The sequence below is a fragment of the Nematolebias whitei genome, chromosome 3 (assembly GCF_014905685.2).
Source record: "Nematolebias whitei isolate Nwh7 chromosome 3, NemWhi1, whole genome shotgun sequence".
NCBI classification, from domain to species: Eukaryota; Metazoa; Chordata; class Actinopteri; order Cyprinodontiformes; family Rivulidae; genus Nematolebias; species Nematolebias whitei.
Window position 1 is genome coordinate 56,111,773 of NC_056500.1, and position 23,929 is coordinate 56,135,701.

At 44.0% G+C, this 23,929-nt stretch overlaps 1 protein-coding gene across 1 annotated transcript; it reads left to right on the forward strand.

The window, feature by feature from the left end:
- Positions 1-2,754: 2,754 nt before the first annotated feature.
- LOC119407563 (GTP-binding protein REM 2-like) lies at positions 2,755-23,143 on the forward strand. The gene is made up of 6 exons (XM_037674382.1): positions 2,755-2,837; positions 5,399-5,501; positions 13,537-13,846; positions 13,983-14,056; positions 18,070-18,247; positions 22,572-23,143. Exons 1-6 carry the CDS (start codon positions 2,755-2,757, stop codon positions 22,862-22,864), a joined length of 1,041 nt encoding a protein of 346 aa, XP_037530310.1. The 3' UTR covers positions 22,865-23,143.
- The last annotated feature ends 786 nt before the right edge of the window (positions 23,144-23,929 follow it).

Genomic DNA, 23,929 nt, shown 5'->3' on the forward strand with positions numbered 1-23,929 from the left:
TAGTACATACCTAACCTTAACCATTACTAGTACATACTTAACCCTAAGCCATCCGCAATTCACACCTTAGTCCTAAACCTAACCTCTAACCCCACAATGACACTTCTCCTTATGGGGACCTGGCTTTGGTCCACACAAGGAGTAGTTGGTTCCCACAATGTGGGAATTTTTTTTGCAAAATTGGTCCCTAGGATGCCTGAAACAAAACCGCACACTTGCGCACACATGCATGTGCATGGTGCGCGTGTGTGATGTGTGGGTGTTCCCTGTAATACTACAAAGTACAAACAGACCTTGAGTTTGTCAAATAAGGCTTTGGTGATGCTACTGCATTTACTTATTGCTAATAAGTAAAAATATGTTTATGCACACTTTACATAACTAGAGCTTTTTCTTTTAACTTAGAGAGTGTTTTTAACTCTGTACATGTGGCCATGTTTGTTCCCTGTTTGGGGCCAGAAATCAGAGGTTTGGCTACAAAACATAACTGTTAGTAGTAGCTGTGTTTTTACAGACACCTGTTCTTGTTCTGAAAAATGTGGTTTGTACATACCTGCCACTTATTAAGGACATATAGTGTGTATACATAACAAACTTACTTGCTTATGTAGAGATATAATTAGATAAAGAGGTCTGAACATCTTGTAACAGGTTTTTACGCTAACCATTCAAAAGTTATGTAATAAATGTGGACCGACCTCAATCAAAGGAATAATAGTGAATTCTTGGCACTGTTGTTATGCCCTTCACTCATATAAGACACGTAAAAATTGAGCAGTTACAATCACAATTCTGTAAAGTTCATTTTCAATTTGTGAACAATAAACAACAGTGTGAAATTATGGCAAATACAGAACATGGAGAAATAACCATCCATCCATCCATTATCTTCCGCTTGTTCTGAAGTCGGGTCATGGGGGCAGCAGCTTGAGCAGGGAAGCTCAGACATCTCTTTCCACAGCCACCTTTTCCAGCTCTTCCAGGAGGATTCCAAGGCGTTCCGAGGCCAACCGAGAGACATAGTCTCTCCAGCGTGTCCTGGGTCTTTCCCGGGGACTCCTCCCAGTCGGACATGCCCGAAGCACCTCCCTAGGTAGATGTCTAGGAGGCATCCTTACCAGATGCCCGAACCACCTCAACTGGCTCCTCTCTCAGATAACCCAACTTCTCACCCTATCTCTAAGGGAGAGTCCAGCTACCCTGGAGGAAACTCATTTCAACCACCTGTATCCGCAATCTCATCCTTTCGGTCACTACCCAGAGCTCGTGACCATAGGTGAGGGTAGGAACGTAGACTGACCGGTAAACAGAGAGTTTTGCCATACAGCTCAGCTCTCTCTTCACCACAAAGGACCGGTGCAGAGTCCATAATACTGCAGACGCTGCACCAATCTGTCTGTCAAACTCACGCTCCATTCTTCCTTCACTCATTAACAAAACCCTGAGATACTTGAACTCCTCCACTTGAGTCAGAACCTCACCCTCAAACTGGAGAGAGCAATCCACCCTTTTCCAGTTGAGGACCATGGCCTCAGATTTGGAGGTGCTGATTCTCATCCCAGCCGCTTCACACTCAGCTGCGAACCGCTCCAGTGAGAGCTGAAGATCATGGCACGATGACGTCAACAGGACCACATCATCTGCAATGAGCAGAGAAGGAACTCTAAGGCCACTGAACCAGAAACCCTCCGCCCACTGGCTGCACTGAGAAATTCTGTCCATAAAAGTTATGAACAGAATCTGTGACAATGGGCAGCCTTGGCGAAGTCCAACTCCCACTCTGAAGGGGTTCGACTTACTGCCAGCAATGCGAACCAAACTCTCGTACCTCTTGTATAGGGACTGAACAGCCTGTAGCAACGGGCATCCAATCCCATACTCATGGAGTATCCCCCACAGTGTACCCTGATGAACATGGATGAATGCCTTTTCCAAATCCACAAATCACATGAAGACAGGATGGGCAAACTCCCATAACCCCTCGAGGACCCTAGTGAGGGTAAAGAGCTGATCCAGTGTTCCACGACCAGGATAGAACCCACATTGTTCCTCCTGGATCTGAGGTTTGACCAAGGATCAAACTCGCTTCTCCAGTACCCCTGAATAAATCTTACCAGAGAGGCTGAGGAGAGTGATGCCACTATAATTGGAGCACACCCTCCGATCCCCCTTTTTGAAGAGGGGAACCACCACCCCAGCCTACCAATCCAGTGGCACTGCCCTCGATGTCCACGCAACATTGCAAAGGTGTGTCAACAAAGACAGCCCCACAACATCCAAAGCCTTAAGGAAATCAGGGTGAATCTTATCCACTCTGGGAGCCCTTCTGCCTCTGAGCTTTTTAACTACCTCGGCAACCTCAGCCACAGTTATGGATAGATCAACACCAAAGTCCCCCGACTCATCTTCCTCCATGGAAGACATGCTGGTGGGATTGAGAAGGTCTGAGAAGTATTCCTTCCACCTCCCGATGACATAACTGGTTGAGGTCAACAGCAGCCCTCCTTCACTGAATACAGTGCTGCTTTCCCCTTTTCATCCGTCAGATGGTTTGCCAGAATCTCCTTGGAGCTGACCAAGCGTTGTCATCCAAGGTCTCACCGAACTCCTCTGAAATCCAAGCTTTTGCCTCAGCAACAGCCAAGGCTGCAGACCGCTTGGCCCTTCGGTACTCCTCAGCTCCCTCCGGAGTCCCACTGGCCAACAAGGCCCGATAGGACTCCTTCTTCAGCTTGACAGCTTTCCTAACACGGGATGTCCACCACCGAGTTCATGGATGGCTCTGTGAGAAGCACCAACAACCTTGCGGACATAGCTCAACGCAGCTACCTCAACAAGTGAGGTAAGGAACATGGCCCACTCAGACTCAATGTCCCCCACCTCAGCTGGGATGCGGTTAAAGCTCTCCCTGAGGTGCGAGTTGAAGATTTCTCTGATGGGTTCTTCTGTCAGGCGTTCCTAGCAAACCCTCACTACACGTATGGGTCTACCGGGTCTGTCCGGCATCTTCCCCCGCTATCTGATCCAACTCACTACCAGGTGATGATCAGTTGACATCTCAGCTCCTCTCTTCACCCGAGTGTCTAAAACAAATGGCCACAAATCAGATGACACAACTATGAAGTCAATCATCAATCTACAACCCAGGCCGTCCTGGTGTCAAGTGCACTTATGGACACCCTTATGGTTGAACATGGTGTTTGTGATGGACAAACTATGACTAGCAACAACAGAACACTGCTCAGGTTCAGATCAGAGAGGCCGTTCCTCCCAATCACACCCCTCCAGGTCACTCTGTCATTACCCATGTGGGCATTGAAGTCCCCAGCAGAATAAAGGAGTCCCTAGCTGGCGCACCTTCCCACACCCCTGTCAAAGACGCCAAGAAGGCCAGATAATCTGAACTGCTGTTCGGTGCATAGGCAAAAACAGTCAGAGTCCGTCCCCCCACCCGAAGGTAAAGGGAAGCCACCCTCTCATCTACCGAGTAAAACTCCAACACATAGGCACCAAGTCGGGGGGCTACAAGTAGACCCACACCAGCTCGATGCCTCTCACCATGGGAAACTCCAGAGTGGAATAAGGTCTAGCCCCTCTCAAGGAGATTGGTTCCATTGCCTGTGCTGTGTGTTGAGGTGAGCCCAACTATATCTAGTCAGTACCTCTCAACCTCACACACAAGCTCAGGCTCCTTCCCCACCAAAGAGGTCACATTCTATGTCCCAAGAGCCAGATTTGGTAAGCCAAGGTCAGAGCGCCAAGGTTCCCACCTTCGGCCACTGCCCATGGCATCATACACCCAACTTTTATGGCCCTTCATGCAGGTGGTGGGTCCACAAGAAGGTAAACCCATGCTTCTCCTTCGGGCTGAGCCCGACCGGGCCCCATAGGTAGAGACCCAGTCACCAGGCTCTCGCTGACAAGCCCCTCCCCCACACCTGGCCCCAGGGTGGGGCCCCGGTAACCCACATCTGGGCAAGGGACACCGAGTTCCTTGCTGTGTCATGTCCATAAAAATCTTCTGAATCGCTCTTTGTCTGGCCTGTCACCTAGGACAGGGAGACCCTACCAGGGACAATTATAATTGCCTCTGACAGCATAGCTTCTAGGATCATTCAGGCGCACAAACTCCTCCACCACGATAAGGTGGTGATTCAAGGAGGAGTCTTGGGACCTGTATTAGGAAGGAGTCACACAGAGAGGGGGTGGAAAAGACACAGTGTCTCAGAGGACGGTTTGTCTTCTTAGGGATGTTAGACACTACACTTAGCCTATATACTATAACAAATGTATCAGCTACATTTTTTACATTCCACTTTATGCTGAAAAGTTCACAGTATGTATTTGTAGTCAAACTGTGTCATCACATTTGATGACTAAAAAGAGTAGAAAATTCCATTTTGTGAATGATTTATCATACCCTGATGCATGCTCAATAATCCAGGTAGAAAAATCTAAAAAAGTTAAATCTCGTCCTCTGGACATTAAAAAAAAAACATACAAAGCAAATCAACAAAAATGTATACCTGGATGATGTACTTATTTACTCCACTGACCCTGTACAACACACTCAACATGTCATGTCAGTACTACAAAGACCTATTTGAGAATCAACTTTATGTGAAAGCTGAAAAATGTGAATGCCATGTCTCCACAGTCTTATTTCTTTGTTTCATTTTTGAAGGAGGACAGTACCTCATGGACCCTAACAAAGTTAAGGCAGTTGTGGATTGGCCCGTCCCAGAAAACCACAAGCAGCTGCAACGATTCCTGGGCTTCGCCAATTTTTATAGGAGGTTCATTAAAGGTTACAGTCAGGTGGCACCCCCCCCCCCCCCCCCCCCAGCCCACCTCCACACTACGGACCTTCAAGTGGACCCCCAAAGCAGATTCAGCTTTCAGTAAGCTTAAATAACTGTTTTCCTCTGGCCCTATCCTCTGCCACTCCGACCCAAAGAGACAATTTATTCTAGAGGTGGATGCTTCTGATACAGGGGTAGGAGTTGTTTTGTCTCAGAGATGTCAAGCAGATAATAAAATACATCCATGTGCCTTCTTTTCAAAACGTTTGTCTGCAGCCGAACAAAACTATGATGTGGGAAATAGAGAATTACTGGCTGTTAAAATGGCTTTAGAAGAATGGAGATATTGGCTTGAGAGCACTGAAACCCCTTTTCCTCATAAGGACTGATCATAAAAATCTGGTCTTCATTCAAATTGCTAAACGACTTAATCCCAGGCAGGTGAGCTGGTCACTATTTTTTGCTTATTTTAACTTCTCTCTCACCTACAGTCCCAGATCCAAGAATGTCAAACCTGATGCGTTGTCTCACCAATATTCAGCATCACATGACAGTGAGAGGGAGGTCAACATCATCCCTTTGTCCTGTGTGGTCAGTACTCTCACATGGGCCACAGAGAAGGTCCTAGAAGCTCAAAGGGTTGAACATGATCCCAAGACCGGCCCCAAGGACAGGATGAATGTCCCCTCAGCAGTGAAGGCCCGTGTCCTTGACTGGGTCCACACTAATAAGCTGTCCTATCATCCTGGAACCAACCGCATGTTAGCCCTAATAAAAAGACATTTTTGGTATACAAAGACTGGTTGAGAAAATCACGGAGGACATTGTTAACTAGAGCCTGGAAAACTGCTGGGGCGTTAGTGAGTCCAAAAGGCATTACAAGATATTCAAAATGTCCCAATGGGGTTTTGAAAGCTGTCTTCCATTTGTCTCCTTCTTTTATTCTCACAAGATGGTAAGCGTTTCGAAGGTCCAATTTTGTGAAGATTGTGGCAGAATGAAGCTGTTCATAGATAGAGTCGGTCAGAGGCAAGGGGTATTTATTTTTTACAGTGATCTGATTAAGCCCCCTATAATCTATGCAGGGTCTCAAAGTTTTATCTTTCTTTGATACAAAGAAAAATCCTGCTCCCACTGGGGAAGTGGAGGGACGAATAATTCCAGAATTTAATGGTTCTTCAATATACTGTAAGTCTTCATGGTCTCTTTTACTGGGCCTGAAAGGTTATCCAATCTGCTTGAGGGGAGGGGAGCTCCCGGCAGTAGATTTATAGCACAATCATAAGGCCTATGAGGAGGTAAAGATAGTGCTTGGGACTTACTAAATGCTGATTTAAGATCATGGTATGCAGACTGAATATTAGACAAATCAGTCTCTTCGGGTACTTCCTCTATCTTTTTAGGTGAGGGAGAAATGGCTGAACGTAAACAATGACTTAAACAAAAATAACTCCACTTTTCAATTCTTTTAGTCTCCCAAATGATCATGGGGTTATGAGTCTTTAACCAAGGGAAACCTAATATAAGTTGGGGAGAGGGTGAATCAAAAATGAAGAACCTACCCTGCTCGTGGTGGTTTCCTGAAGTGATAAAGTGGACGTCTTGAGATTGGTTGTTTATCTGGGTGAGATTCTGTCCAGTGATTCCAGTAACTCATCTGGGCCAGCAGGTTCTGGGTAGGTAAATCTAGCTGGGACACCAGGTCTCTGCTGATGAAATTCTGTTCCGCCCCGGTTTCAAACCGGAAGCAGGAGTTCTCTGGGGATTGTAGTTCCTCTCACGGACTCGTTCCAGTCAGCGATTATACAGACGAGTAGCCAACTTTATTAGTTCATCCAGACTATTGCGTTTGTCTCAGGCGGCAATCTGATCTTTTATATAATCAGACAAAGAGTGAAGGAATGTACCTATTAACGTCAACTCCTCCCATTTTGTTTGAGCTGCTGTAATCCGAAACTCGAGGGCGTGTTCAGCGATGGATCTTCTGCCTTGCTGTAGTGTCAGGAGGCGCTTCACTGCTTCCTCCTGCTGGAGTGGATGGTCAAATACAAGTTCAAAGTCCTTTAGGAAACAGGCAAAAGTTAGCGTCTCTACAGGTCGAGCTGACAGGTGGGCATTGGCCCATCGGAGAGCGTCTCTCTTCAACTGACTTACTACGTAAATTATTTTGGAGGCGTCAGAAGAATATGTCTGTGGTGCTCTACTAAAAGCCAAATGACATTGCAAGATAAAACCACCACAGTGATCAGGATCACCAGAAAAAAAATTCAGATGGTCTGAAATTTATTTCACTGAGCGAAGGCTCAACATTTCTCCGGTTGAGACTCTAGGAGGGGGGTTCTCTGGTGGAGCACTATGGGATGTGGGGAACAGAGTGGAAGATTTTTGATTTATAGCAAAAACCATACCTCCCAATTCCTGAAGGTTGGACTGGCTACTTTTCTGCTGCTCCAGGATTTGTTGCAGGGTCGCATCATGGCTGTCGATGCGCTTAACCTGTGAGGATAATGAGTGTTGGGACTGTTCTCTCTCAGTCACGTTCTGGGTGCTTTCGGTCTGGAGCATTCTGTTGTAATGACGGTTACCCAGATAATACGGACTGAGGATAACAGAACCAGACTCAGATATAATTGAAAATGTTTATTGACAGTGAAGAAATAGAAACTATTTACAAGCAGGGTCTGGGGCTGTGGCGACAGAGGAGGAGGATTACTTTATGATAGGTAATATTAATCCAACAGATGATCGACCAAAACCTGAGGTCCTTACAGTAGAAGGAGTTGAGGTGGATGGGTGAGTAAAGCTCAGGGTTTTTCTCCAAAGGCGGCAGGGCCAGGCAGTCTGCAGAGGCAAGTGGTGGAACGTGCGTGAGAGCAGCTGAGAAACAAGAATCACAGGTGAGTCTCTCTTCAAGGGTTTCTCCAATACTCCAGGTGAGGAGACAAGATCCAGGACATCAAGAGTCTGAAAATGTGCAGACAGAAAACAAGGTAGGTATTTACGTTTCCAAACACTATACTAGGCTGGAAGCATATATACCAGCAGGTAGAACAACGCTCCAGCAATGACTGGAGCTCAACTGAAGCCTTAAGTAGTCCTGGCACCAATTAGAGAAAATGGTCTCCAGCTGCAGCTGCTCACCAGCACCACCCATGCCTTCAGGAACCTGGTGGAGAGAGGTTGAAAAAAACCCTACACTGTCCATATTTTCCTCAAAATCAGTCACAGCGTAACAATGTGTGGGATATGACCTCTTTTGTGAGCAATTCAGTTGCAGCTATTTTAAATAAAAAGATTCATGAAAGATTTTTCATTTACAAAATTAAAAAAAGGACTTTGAAATCCGCACATATTTTCAAATGTGTGAATTTTGCGATCTACTCCTGTGATGAGTCATTAGTTTCACTTTGCCTTTTTTATTCTTGTGAGTCCCTCAACAGTATGAGTGCAGTTAATAGTGAAAGCCCCTTTCCAAACCCACCGGTTAGTTTTAGGACTTATATTGTGTAAAATTTTCAGATGATACAGCAGTGGTGGGATGCATCACAAACAATGATGAGTCCAGCTACAGGCAGGAGGTGGAACACTTGGAGATCTGGTGCATGAAGATTAACCTTCGCATCAATGTGAAGAAGACAAAGCAGATGGTTGTGGACTTCAGACGGAACACCCCCCCCCCCCGCTGAATATAGGAGGGTATATGGTGGAAGTGGTTTCCAGCTACAAGTACTTGGGTGTGCACCTGAATGACAACCTCAGCTGGGGCAACAACACTACCAGCCTGATCAGAATCAGAAGAATCTGAATAAACTTTATTGGCATTGCACCAAGATACAACGCAAACATGTACGTACAGTCGTCCGAAAGATGGGCGGAGTGCATGAAGCTCCAACTATAAAAAGCGCAGCCCTCTTATTCTTATTCAAAATAATATTTTGCTTAGATGAGAAAAGGGAAGAAAACATGAGGAGAGACGGTATAAAAAAAGATCTCTCACGCCATGTCCTAGACTTGAGACTTGATTTGAGGCATCAAATAAACCTACCACAGCAAAGCAACATAAATAGACATTATACATGAACATATAGGCCGGTGAAAACATTGAATTTTTAAGGGAAAGTCATAGCATAGTCCAGAGGCCCCCCCCCACACACACACACACACACACAGCCATTGTCCAAATAAGAGGTGACATTCATCATCAGCTCAGTTGAGGTTCTGTCACACGTCCACGGTCTTGGGGAAGGGAGGGGTGAGGAGACAGTCAAAGCATCTTTGTTGTTTTCAAAACATTCCAGGAGGAGTTGAGATAAGTCCGGCGTCAAAGCCACAGTTAGGGTCAGGCAGAACTCGTGAAATTGTTGTTTCTGCCTTTTAAAGTCTCGCTGGTATACATGTATATTTCTCTGATGGAACTCCAAAATAGCCGAATTGATCATTTACGCCAAAAGTCGAGCTCACAGCTTCTCCAAGATTATTTCCCCTTCATGTGGGCTGCTAGAGAGTCCGCAGTCCTGATAACAGCCTGCTCCAGCTCCCTGCTGCAGCTCCACAAATTCAGTCTGAGCGTTGTCGAGATTCGACACATCCACACAAATTTATAGACAATCCAGAATTCACCAGCCAAACAGCAAAAAAACAGTTGTCATCATGAATCCAATTTGTTTTCGTCGAGGTAAGAGGGTCCTCCTTACTCTGACTCCTGTCGGGAGAAGTTGATCAAAGCTCATCAGAGACTCTACTTCCTCATGCGGCTGAGGTGAGCTGAACTGGGAAGCTCAGTCCTCACCTCCTTCCACAGGTGTGCAGTGGAGAGCATCCTGTGTTCCAGCATCAACGTGTGGCATGGAGGCTGCACAGCTGCAGAAAGAAAAGCTTTGCAGAGAGTGGTGAAGGCTGCACAGAAGATGTTGGAGTCAGTCTCCCCACAATCACAGACTTCTACACCTCCAGATGCAGGAAGAGGGCACCTGCATCATGAGGGACCCTACTCACCCAGCACACACACTTTTTGCCTCGCTCCCCTCAGGCAGAAGGTTGAGGAACGTGTAGAACCACTAGACTGAGGAACAGCTTCCACCCTGAGGCTGTTAGACTCTTGGATCTCTAACCAGGAAAATCACTGTGGAAAAAAACACTGTAATGCCACTTGGTTGTTGATATGTGCTGCTGATTATCCATAATAACAATCTCATGCTGCTGATTTATTTCATGTTGCTGTGTTCATTCGTCCTCATCTGCTCACACACTCATGTTCGTGCTGCTGTTGTTTGGCACATTGTTTTGTACTATTAGTGCTTAGTGTATTCTTAGTTTAGCATATTTCTTAGTTCATATCTTAGATTTGATTACAGTTTTTCTTTACAATTTGTATTTTTGTTGGATGTAACTGGGACCCTGTGTACACAATTACGTTCCACCACATGTGGTACATGTGGTGCGTATGACAATAAAGAACCTTGACGACTTGATATATACACACACACACACACACACACACACACACACATGTGAATGACAATAAAGACACCTTTGTAAGAGTACCATTGTCTGCAGCTCCTTGTCCAAGATGGCCGCTGATTGTCAACAGCTGCTGGCCATCAACCTGATGCGAGTCATCCACTACATAAGGCTGCAGTCCGGTGTTACTCTTCGCTGGAGCATTGACCATCAATGGTATTTGTGCCTCCGGCCTGTACGTTTACATTAAGTAAATCTACTTATCAGCTTTTCTTGTCCTCAGCAATCCTGTCTCCTTGGTCCTGGTTCCCTTGTTCCTGTCCTGTTTCCCTTGGTCCTCTGCTGGTTCTCCCCTTGCCTAGTCCTGGTTCTCCTCTTGCCTAGTCCTGGTTCTTCTCGTGCCTAGTCCTTGTTCCCCTCGTGCCTAGTCCTGGTTCTCCTCGTGCTTTGTCTTGGTCCTCCTTGTGCCTTGCCTGCCATCAGTTGCCAGCCTCCCTTGTCCTGTTGGACCCTTGGCCTTGTCTCCCTCTGGAGCTCCTCCATGGATTTGGAGTTGGACCTAAAGACATCTTCAAACCTGTAAGAGAGAAACATCATCACATTATATTGCTTGTTTATCCTCCCGGCCCCCTCTGACCATCTCCTTCCTCTTCCAGGAGCTGCAGAGAAGCAACTGTCTATTATCCACTGCAAATAATAAACACTGTTACTTTTGTACCTACCTGTGTCTGTCTCGTTCCGGGTCTCATACAACTCTGGGTTCCCCGAGTCATAACAGCCTTGACTTGACAAGTTATAGATTTTATTAAAAAAAGAGAGTGGCTTTTAAAGTTATGGGTAACAATATATATTCCAGCCCAGTACATACTCAGTGTCTACCAGTGGTGGAGAAAGTACTCAAACACTGTACTTAAGTAAAAGTACAAATAAACAGACAAAAATATACTCTAGTAAAAGTAGAAGTACCACATTAATGTTTTTACTTAAGTAAATAAGTACTTGCATTTAAAAATACTTGGTCCACAATATCATTAAGTGTGCCTACCATATGTATATTTTCTGTAGTACATTAATAGTGTTGTGTCATTTTACTGAACAATGCTGCAGATAATACATGTTTTTATTGTGTTTACTCTGTGACACAGTTCACACTTGGACTTGAGATTCTGTGTCAGAATTTCAGGGATGACCTGCAGAGTTAAATTACATTAATCAAAATAAGAGGAATGATTTTACTTTTAAAAGTTTTTATTTAACACAAAGTAAAACCATTGTGTCATTTTAACTGCAGTAAAAACATTTAAGTAAAAGTTGTCTGCCTGAAAAAAGGAGCATTAGACACAACAAAGGGACAGGCTCTGATCATTTCAACTCTAGTTAAATCCTGTCTAGTCAACCTTGTAATGGGTCAATATTGAACAATATTTTAACTTCCTGACACATTTTTAAAACTTGGACCCGAGTGTCGAGACATTTGGAGACATCTCTTGTCTCCTAACATCATGAACTGACACATTTTAATATTGCAGCAAGAATTTCTTGTTCAAGTTCAGAAGAAGTTGGTTTTCAAAGTTTTTTGTCTCTTTTGGGAGAGAGAATCTGTCCTGCTGTACTGAACAGTCTTTCAATAATCAATAGTCTTTCAATAATCTTTCAATAAGGCCATGGGTGGCGCATTCTGGCTGACTCTCCGTGGTGGAATCCATTTTGGGTGTGTTAGTGGTGCTGTGGGTGCGCCCAGCTCAATGATGTATATACTACTATGTACCTCATTGGTCCAGTTATTCTTGAAGGCGGGCCTAAAGTTACCTGCCCACTTTGCAGTGATTCAATGGACCAACTCTCCTCTCACCATTGGATACTTTCAAACTAAAGAACAAATTAAAAAAACATGTGAATGTAACTTGTAACGCAACACATTATAGAAATGTAGTGTAGTAGAAAGTACCTGTACTTAATCAGAGTCAGAGATTCTTTGTTGTCATTCGCACCCCATGTGGTACATGTGGTGGAATTAAATTATGTCCACAGGGTCCCAGTTACATCCAACAATAAAATGTAAAAGAAAAACAATGATAACATCTAAGATATGAACTAAGAAAAACATCAACTAAAAATACACTAAGCACTAATAGCGTAAAAACATTACGTTGAACAACAGCACGAACATGAGTCTGTGTGAGCAGATGAGCACGCATGAACACATCAACATGAAACAGATCAGCAGCAACATGATGTGATTTTTTTTTCCCACAGTGATTATCCTGGTTAAAGATTCATGAGTCTAACAGCCTCAGGGTAGAAGCTGTTCCTCAGTCTAGTGGTTCTACACTTAATGCTCCTCTACCTCCTGCCTGAGGGGAGTGGGACAAAAAGTGTGTGTGCTTGGTGAGTGGGGTCCTTCATGATGCAGGTGGCTCTCTTCCTGCATCTGGAGGTGTAGATGTCTGTGATGGTGGGGAGGCTGACTCCAACATCTTCTGTGCAGCCTTCACCACTCTCTGCAAAGCTTTTCTTTCTGCAGCTGTGCAGCCTCCATGCCACACGTTGATGCTGGAGCACAGGATGCTCTCCACTGCACACCTGGAGAAGGAGGTGAGGACTGAGCTTCCCAGACCAGCTCGTCTCACCCGCCTGAGGAAGTAGAGTCTCTGACGTGCTCTCTTGATCAGGCTGGAAGTGTTGTTGCTCCAGCTGAGGTTGTCATTCATGTGCACACCCAAGTACTAATTAATGTAATGTAATTAATGTAAATGTAGTGGAGTAAAAGTCGAAAATACCCACATTTAATTCTACTTAAGTAAAGTGCAGATACATGAAAAAATGTACTTAAGTACAGTAACTTTGTACTTTGTAACTTGTACTTTGTTACATCCCACCACTAGTATCTACCAAGTATGTTCCTAGTACACACTGTGTACAAACCTAGTATTTAAGTACGTACCTGGCATTCACTATCTACCCAGGGCATGCACCTGGTACTTATGGGAACCAGGCGGTACAATGAAGAGATTTGATACCCTGTACTTACAGGTTATATACTGGAAACTTACCTGGTAATTAACAAGTACACCTGCTATGTACTGGATACATACCTGGTACCAGGTAATCATAAGTACTTAAAGTGATATGTAGCAGTTACTTATCTATTCATTCCATGGTACTAATCCTATACATACATATTAGTCCTGTTTTTAATACATACTTGGTAAGTGATGAGCAGTGTTACGGTAACAAACCATGTATTTATAAGATGCTCTATGTTCCTCTCCAGTGTGACAGCATGACTCTGCCCAGCACCCCAACTGTTCGCAGAGGAAGCACTCCTCTGCCAATAAAACACCAGCTCAGGCGAGAAGAAGCTGTCCATGATGACTGTGAGTGGACATCGGGGGCAGCAGGACCTTCTGCCTCACCTCTCAGTTTCAGCCCTGCTTTGGACGACACTCCCACTGTGGCTGTAGAAGGCAGACATGAAGGGCCCTTGAGGCTTGCCCTGCTGGGGCAAAATGGCGTTGGGAAGTCCTCACTGGCTCTTGCCTTTGCCGGGGACATGGACAGAACTGCGTCTGTGGATTCTGATGGTACAAAGCTAAATGTTTGATTAGATTTATTCAGAAGAGAATGATCCTGTGTATACTCCACTCTGCTGTGAGCAGTGGGTAAATAAATGACAGGGTGTCCCAACTGAGACTCAACTGTTCCTGTCCTTTTCCTTAGGGGAGGGTTATATTCGTACAGTCACTGTGGATGATGAGGAGAGTGCCATCATTATCTATGACAACTGGAAACAGGTGAGGCAAATAACACGTCCTGGTCCCTGCTGTCTCTGCTCCCTCATTAGGCCGCTGAGCCCTCTCTGCAGCTGGAAGCTGTGTGCTCAGCTACCTTTCAAAATGTCACAGTATAGAGTCTGACTGAAATCCTGCCTGTTTAATAAAACCTTGAAAATGTTTTCTCTTTCAATTTTTAGCACTTCTTTTTGTTTCCTTTGGGGAGGTTTTTTGTGTGTGTGCACCGTTTGCTGAAACCATGAACATAATCTGATCACATCTGTCAAGTTATTCATCCAAACATACAATTAAACATGAACGTGTCTCTGCTAAAACTAACAAAGACTAGCTAAAAGTATCAGAATGGTAGCTTAATGTCACAATCCTCACAGTTGGAACCCATTTGCAGGGAGGCGAGCGAGGCAGGAGTTTAAATAAAAATAATTTATTTAAACAACAAAACAAAAGGCTGTCGGTGCAGCAAAACTTACTCTGGCAAAACAGGATCAAAAACAAGGCTGAACAGGACATCAGAGTACACAGGCAGAGCAGATCATCAGGTGGACAAAAACAGACAGGACAGAGGAGGACTGAGATGTCTGTGAATACAGAACAATGACCGGACCAGGAGTGGAGGAGAGAAAGGCTTTTTATTAGACAGAGGGAGAGTGAGTAATGAGAGCACCTGGGCAGGTGGCTGCTGAGGGACAGGTGTGAATGATAAAGACTGAGGAGTGGAGAGGCAGACTGAGGAGTGAGTGGAAAACAGGACCAGATACACAGGAACAGAAACCACACAAAGAGCAGAACTACAAGAGCACAAAAAGCAGAGTGGGGAACACAGACACAAACAGAAACAGCAAATGGTACCATCCTTACACTTAAAACTAAAAGTAGCTCAAGCTTACAAACAGAGTGAGAGTGCTTAGGTAGATTTAAAAAATTCAGACAAAAGCTTTTAAGAATTTGAAGAGATCTCAATATATTTATAAGAGAAACACTGTAAATAAAGTGAAATATTTTGAAAGTATAAAAGTTACCCAAACAAAAGTCATAGTACCATCTCTTAAATGTGCTGGAATTTCATTGATATAATAATGTTTAAAATAATAGAAAGTAAGTAGTTAGATTGTTTTAAGTACAGAAAAAGGAATAAGAATCAAGACAAAGCTGAATCATTCACACAATACTGGGCAACATGTTGTCAAATGAAATAGCTCAAACATCTAAAACGTAAAACAGTACTGTGCAGTGCTTCCTGCAAATTGAGTAGTTCAGAATGGACTTTTACTGTATAACTGGAGCACATTTTATGCTTTGTTTCCATTCATTTAATTTTCCATTACTTTCCATAAATGAATCTGCAGCCAAGAGAAGTTTTGTTTCAGAAATTCAATTCTATTCAATTTATTTTTGTAGTCACAACAGAAGTTGTCTCAGGACACTGTACAAAAATATTCACATACATACAACGGCCAGTTAGTAAAGTTCTCTATCCAAGGAAGAATCCAGCAGCAGATTGTGTTGAATCTTCACTTTGTCACAGTCTCCCATCCCAAGCAAGCACAAAGGAGACAGTGGAAAGGAAAAACTCCCTTTAACAGGAAGAAACCTCCAGCAGAACCAGGCTCAGGGCGAGGGGCCATTTACTTCAACCGGCTGGTTAGAGAGGACAGGAAGGAGAGACACACGAACACAGAATGGCAGGTCCAGGTGTAGGTGCAGGTGAACCTCCTATTGGAAGAAAGACAAAAACACGGCGAGGATAGTAAAAAATACAAAACAGGTTGAGCAGAGAAAGTAAAGACTGTAGCAAAGTGAAGTAATGTGTTCAGTTTGTCCTCCAGCAGTCTAAGCCTATAGCAGCATAACTAAGGGATAACTCAGGAAACCCAAGTCAACCCTAAATATAGGATTTATCAAAAAGAAAAGTCTTAACCCCAGTCTTAAAACTGGATAATGTGTCAGCCTCACGGACAGAAACTGGAAGTTGGTTCCACCAGAGAGGAGCCTGAGAACTGAAAGATCTGCCTCCCATTCTGCTTTTGGAAACTCTAGGAACCACAAATAAACCTGCAGTCTGAGAGCGAAGTGCTCTGTTAGGAAAATATGGAACAATAAGATCTGTAATATAAGATGGAGCTAGGGTAACAAAAAAGTCCATGCTCAATAATCCAGGTATAAAATCCAACATTTTTCAGTCAGGTCATCTGGACAGTTTCTTTTATTGTGCTGAAATGTTTCGCCTTTGATCCAGAAGGCTTCATCAGTCAAGGAAACACACAACAAAACTGATTCTTCTCCCAACAACTTACTCCAAAGTGGAACAAACCAGTTCTGCTTGTGATAAGATGGTCTCATCACTTATCTCTTATTGGACCATCTTATCACAAGCAGAACTGGTTTGTTCCACTTTGGAGTAAGCTGTTGTGAGAAGAAACAGTTTTGTTGTGTTTCCTTGACTGATGAAGCCTTCTGGATCGAAGGCGAAACGTTTCAGCACAAAAAAAGAAACTGTCCAGATGACCTGACTGAAAAATGTTGGATGGAGCTACGTTGTTGAGAGCTTTGTAGGTTAGAAGGTTTTTTTCTTTTTTCTTCTTTCGGCTGCTCCCTTCTTCAGGGGTCGCAGTTATTTTTACGCCGGATGTTCTTCCTGACGCAACCACAGACCACCGAGCTACCACAGCCTCTGTGTGGAGCAGAGAGCTACTATCTAGGACACCTGGAGGAGCAGATGGTGGGGGTTAAGGGCCTTGCTCAAGGACCCAGATGCCCCTTTTCCACTGTCACGGCGCGGGTCAGATATATCCGGCTTGGCCCGTGTTTGAGGTCTTTTCCATGGTTCATGGGACCGTGGAAAAGAGTGGGATGAATGAGGGTGGGGGCAGGTGTGGGTGCTTCACCTACCTTATCCACATTTTTGATGTTGTCGGTACCAGGGCTTGAACCGGCAATCTTCCGATCACAGGCCCACCTTCTCTAACCTCTGCGCCACCACTCCCCCAGCTAGGTTGCTGAGGGCTTTGTAGGTTAGAAGTAAGATTTTGAATTCTATTCTGGATTTGACATGGAGCCAATGGAGAGAAACTAAAACTGGAGAGAGATGATCTCTCCTACTCTCATTAAAACTCTGGCAGCAGCATTTTGGATCAGCTGAAGACGTTTTAAAGAAGCTTTTGGACACCCAGATAACAAACAATTGTAATAGTCCAACCTAGATGTGATAAATGCATGGACAGTAAATCTGCTGCATGTGCTTTCCCAAGGAGCACTCACTCTCAGGTTACTTTGCATATTCATTCCTCTTTTCCCTCGAGCGCAGTAAAGAGGCGTCTGTGTGGATGTTAGCTTGTCTCAGAGTGGGAGTAACAGATGAGTGCAGTAATGTTTCTGATTTAGAAGGATGGATGGATAAATGTATGAAAACACCTGACACTTTGATAACACTTTGTTGTGCTTTCTGTATTTTTATTTTATTTTTTAATAATGGATTGTTATATTGAAGGTTTTAAATGTCCTCTGTCTGTAACTCCTGTGTGATTCATTAGAATGCAGAGTTTGGTTTGAACTATTTATGGATTTAATCAAAACAAAGTGAGTAGTTGGTGGATCATAGCAGCACAGACTGAGGACAAGCTGGTGTTCACTCTGCTTGTTAGGAGATTGTGTTTTATTGTATTTCTTTTTCATGCTCATTTTTAGACTTGTTTTTTGTAGCTAGTTGGAGAAGTTGAAAGCATGAGTCTCACCAGGATCTTACATTACAAAATCTATACAGGTGATTTCCTACTAAATAAACTTTCAGGTAGAATATTTCTCAAGCAGCACTGTTTTTCTGCATGTAATAAAGGTGTTTGGCATGAGTGACATTAGAATTACTTTTTTATATATATTCTCACACATTTTTCTTCATGTTATTTCTTTGTTCATGTGCACATTTTATTTTTTTTATTTTTTTTGCTGTGCAAGATGCTGCAGTCTTCTTGTTCACATCCTTGCAAAGTTAAGTCTTCTTTGCTTCTTTCCCCCAGGACCTGTCGGTTCTGCAGTCTGAGGTGTGCATCCTAGTATTTTCTGTGACCGACAGGCGCAGCTTCCACCGAACTGCTCAACTCCGACTTCTCTTAAGAGAGACTCAGCCTCAGACTCCCATAATCCTTGTCGGTAATAAGAGTGACCTGGTTCGCACACGGGAAGTCACCTCTCAAGGTGAGAGAGTCCGGTTTTCACCCACATCATGCTACCTTATTATTCCTCGTAGGGTTTGTTCCCAGCAGGACTTTTTGCTCTCACAGTTGGTGATGGAATTTCCTACATTGTAAATGGCAGTAAACACTGACGTAAATGTGCAATTCATGGCTCACCACTGTGTGGGAGGATGGGTGCCACAATTATAGTTGAAGTATTCATAGTGACTACACTTCCTCACCACATTCACACAGTTTTTACAGCACTACATGTGGTGTTCTCCGTAATTACTGCCTTCTGCTGTAAGACAAAATATAGACAATATTGTTTTTGCTTATGTTTGTATGTGTTTAAATGGTAAATGGACTGTACTTATATAGTGCCTTTTTATCTTATCAAGATACTCAAAACTCTTTACAGCACAATCTGTGCCCTCATTGACCCATTCATACAGCACTCTACTAGACCTGTACAAAGAATAATCAGTGCTTTCACATTCATTCACCGATGGGACACACATCGGACGCAATGAGGGGTTCAGTGTCTTGCCCAGGGACACTTCGGCATGTGACTGCTGATGGAATTGAACCCTCAACATCTTGCATTGGAGGATTACTGCTTTAACCACTCGGCCACAGCTGCCCCTGTCTTCTGTTAGTAAAATATTTCATGAACCAGAAGACAGGTTTAAATGGAAACACCCAACAACATCGCACCACCTCCACTATACACAAAGTTGGTAAAGAGCTGCTTTCCCTGCTTCAGCTGCCTGAAGGTTTGCCAGAATCTCCTCTGAGCTGATAAAGAGTCTCAATTCATGGCATCACCAACCTCCTTCCATGTCCCAGCTTTTGCCTCAGCATCAGCCAGGGCTACAGCTCACTTGGTCCGTCAATGCCCCGCAGCTACCTCCGGAGTCCTACCAGTAAACAAGGCCCTAGAGGACTCTTTCTTTAGCTTGACAGCCTCTCTAACTAGGGTTGTCCACCAAGAAAATGGAGGATGGCTGCTGCGAGAGACACAGACAATCTTGTGACGACAGCTCAAGTCACCCAATTTGACAATGAAGGTGCAAAACATGGCCTACTCAGACTCAATGTCTGCTGGGATGGGGTTGAAGTTCTATCAGAAGTGTGAATTGAAGATCCCTATGAAGGGATCTTCTGCCAGGCGTTCCCAGCAAACCCTCAATCGCATACACATGGTGGAGAATCAGACAGCTCTGCTCCTCTGTTCACCCAACTATTCAAAACATACAGCCACAGATGACAAGACTACAGTCTTTCATTAATCTATGACCTAGAGTCTCCTGGTGGCATGTGCACTTATGAACACCCTAATGTTCAAACATGGTGACATGGTTATGGACAAACTGTGACTACCACAGAAGCTAAACAGCAGAATGCTGCTCTGGTTTAGATCAGAGAAACATTTTCTCTCCATCAAGCCCCTCCAGGTCACACTGTCCGCATGGCTATTGAAGTCCCACGGCAGAATAAATAAGTCCCCAGCTGGAGCACCTTTCAGCACCCCTGCTAAGGACTTCATAGAATATCCATAGAAACGTGCGTATGCCAGCCATGAAGCTGGTGAGGGGCTGTGCACATTTTCATGGTAATTTCATTCTTCATACATCTGAAGTTTTGTGTGAAAAGGGGCGTACACCATGTTTTTGTGCGTATACACCCTTTGTACATGAGGCCTCAGGTGCTCACCGATGATCCCCTCCCCAGGCCTAGCACTAAGGTGGATCTCTGGTAACCCAGGTCCTAGTGAGGAACATCAAACTCCTTGTTGCCTTCTGTCCATATGAGTCATCTCAATACCTCTTTATCTGGTCTGTCACCAAGAACAAATTTGCCTTGGGACACCCTACCAGGGGCAATTGCCTCAGACAACATACAAAGTAGTTTGTAGGATCGTTCAGGCACACAAACTCCTCCACCACCATCAGGTGGCGATTCACAGAGAAGTGTGATCCAATCATCCAAACATCCATCCATTCATTATCTTTTACCTGCTTCCTCCTTTCCGGGTCGCAGGGTCTTCTGGTACCCATGTCCAGCCATCCCTGTGTGTGTGTGTGTGTGTGGGGGGGGGGGTAGACCCTGGACAGGTCTCCAGTCCATCACAGGGACACATAGCGACAAACAAGAAAGACAACCATTCACTCTCTCACTCACACCTAGGGACAATTTAGAGTTACCAATCAGTCTAACATGCATGTTTTTGGTCTGTGGGAGGAAACCGGAGTACTCTGAGAAAACCCACGCATGCACGGAGAGAACATGCAAACTCCACCCAGAAAGGCCCCCAGCCAGGATTTGATCTGGCGATCTGCTCACTGAGAGGTGGCAGCTCTATCAACTGAGCCCTCATCTAATCATATTCTTTTAAATGTGTTTTAAGGAGCTCTTTTTGGTTAGGGCTTCTTTATTGAGAGAATGGAGAGCTGAGTCAGTCGTTGCAAGATGAGTTTGTTATGGGAAAAGTAACTAATCATAATGTTGTAGAGGAGATGGGACCAAAACATGCCGCAGTACACTTTCAGGAATCCACTTTTTTTGACCATGTACAACCTGTAAAGTCAAAAATCCACACTGAAATTCTTCTTCTTTTGGCTTTTCCTCTTCAGGGGTTGCCACAATGAGTCCTCCTACTCCATTTATCTCTGTCCTCTGCATCCTCTGTCCTCACTCCAACTACCTTCATGTCCTCTCTAACTGCATCCATATATCTCCTCTTTTGCCTTCCTCTTTGTCTTATTCCTGGCAACTGCATTTCTAACATCCTTCTACCAATATACCTACTGTCCCTCCTCTGGCCATGTCCAAACCTTCTCAGTCTGGCCTCTCTAACCTTACCTCCCCTTCCTTCAACTTGTGCTGTACCTCCCAAGATTTCATTCCTAATCTTATCCAGCCTTTTCACTTCTAACAAAAACCTCAATATCTTCATTTCTGGCACTTCCTATTCTTTCTCCCATCAATGCCACTGTCTCCAGACCATACAGCATAGCTGGTCTCACCTCTGTTTTGTAAACCTTTCCTTTGACCTTTGCTGACACCCTTTTGTTGCAAATCACTCCTGAAACTTTTCTCCATTCATCCTTGTAGCCTCACTTTTCCACGGGCCTCCCTCTTATTCACACACATGTACTCTGTCTTACTACAGCTGACTTTCATTCCTCTTCTTTAAGTGTATATCTCCAAGTGCATACCTCCACCTCTCCAAGTTCTCTTCCACCTGTTCCCTGTTCTCACCACAGATCACAATGTCATCTGCAAACATCATAGTCCACGGGGATTCTTGCCTGACCTCATCTGTTAGTCAGTCCATCACCAAAGCAAACAAGAAGGGGCTCAGAGCCGATCCTTGATGCAATCCCATACTGCAACGTTGTTTCCCCCCTCCCTGGGTGCACAACGAGGAGGGGAGGAGAAAACAGACTCTCTTCCCCCGTTCTCTCTTACCTTCCCCATTTCATTGGTAAATGGACTGCACTTATATAGCGCCTTTCTATCTTATCAAGATATTCAAAGCGCTTTACACTACAATCTGTGCCCTCATTTACCCATTCATACAGCACTCTACTAGATCTCTACAAATAATAATCATATCTGTACCACATTCATACACAGATGGGACACACATCGGAGGCAATAAGGGGTTCAGTGTCTTGCCCAGGGACACTTCGGCATGTGACTGCTGATGGAATTGATCCACAACTCTTGCATTGGAGGACGACTGCTCTAACCTCTTAGCCACAGCCGCCCCCACTGGTCCACTGTGACCTGTTCAGTAATTTCACTGGTCAGATTTTTTTAACCTTTATTTATACAGGTAGTCTCACTGAGTCATGAGGACCCACCCCCCAAGAGAGGCGTTTTGGGAAGCTATGTGAGCGTCCGGGTGTGACAAGGCTAAATGTTTTGGCATTAGGAAGCTTGTTAGTCTGTCAAAAACTAAACTAAATTATCCACAGTATTGTATAAGCCACAGGGTTCAAAGCCTGTGGAAAAAAGTAGTGGCTTATAGTCCAGAAGTTACGGTATTTACAACAAGAAAGATAAATGTTTGCAACTTCTGCCAAATTATCCTTCCAAATGGCTACATTATCTCTTGAACCTATTGTTAAGTAACTTTAGTAGCAGTAAAATACTTCCGAAAACATTTTGAAAACTTTTACATATTTTTGTTGCTTCTTTTTCAACATTTTTTAATGAGAAAATATAAAAATGTCAATTAATGAACTTCACACATTTAACAAAGACCTTTACTCTAAACTTTCAACTGTGATGTCTTCCTCTATTGACTGGTCCCTGTCCTCTGTCTGCTTCACCAGAGGCCATGTCCAGCGCTGCCCTTTTCAACTGTCTGTATCTGGAAATCTCTGCCTCGCTGGACCATCGTACACCTGAGCTCCTGGAGTGCGCTGTGCGGCTAGCCAGGGGCCAGCCTCCGTGGCCCCCGGGGACCAGTGCAGAGGACATGTGTGGAGGAGGCCAGCGTGAAAGTATTACCTCACGGGCCAAACGTTTCCTGTCTAGCCTGGTGCCTCGGTATCCGCGGGAGCGAGATGTAGGCAAGTTTCTAAGGCAGAAGTCCCGCTCGTGCCACGACCTTGGGGCGCTGTGATCACAAGAAGTTTAGTAGTTTAAATGTTACAAAAGCTGGTCAGAAATGATGTTAGTACACCAAGAGAGAGGAGGGGGACGAAGTGATGCAGCACTTATTGGACAGAGGATGAGTGACAGAAGAAGTGTAAAGGTGCCAGAGTAACAACGGGATGTTGTTACATCACAGTGTGAAAGATACACGGAGGAGAAAAACAGGCAGAAAATAAGAAAGCAAAGGTTTAGAGGAGGTTTAGTTGCTTAATACAATAGAAATTTTGTACACAACACTAACGATAAACGGGAGAAAACATATTGTTGTAGAAAATGTGTAAATAAGCTGTAGACGCTCATTGCCACCCTCTTGGCTCTGAAAACTAAATAAAGTCTTTTATCTGAGTCTTTAAAAAGTTTTGTTTTTATCCTTAGCTTCTTTACTAAACAATTTGCCTTAAGAAAGAACAAACCAATAAAGAAAGAAAACGACATCAGACAACAGAACAAGAACCAGATCAAAGCATTACTACATATAATCACAAGCTTTTAGAGGGGTCGACTTTACCGATGACTCATAGTGTGTTCATTTAATAAAAGCCAGCGTTGTATCCATGACAATGGTGAGCAAAGAAACTGTCAAAGGCCAAAAAGGACAGATGGGAATTAAAGGGATCTGCAGAGCATGGCAATAAGAGAAGGAACAGCAAAAAAAAGGCAGATTATTGTATATATATATATATATATATATATATATATATATATATATAGATATGTACACACTGATAGTTGCCATGTTACTGTTGTCAAGGAAACATGAAGTCATGGAGAATTGGACATGATGTCCATTTTTGCTCCATTCTGCTCATATCGAGCATGAGGAAAGGCAGGCTGGTTCTTGCTAAGTTGCAATTTTAATGTGTAAAATCTAACAAAAACATTTAAAAACATGTTGAATTTCATCTGAATTCAGCCTCCATGCACTCATCTGTATCACACTCATCCCACAACACTTCTATCCTCCCACCGCCACCTACACATGAGCAAAGATTTAGCTCACCACAAACCTTTCTACTCATAAATTTGATCATAA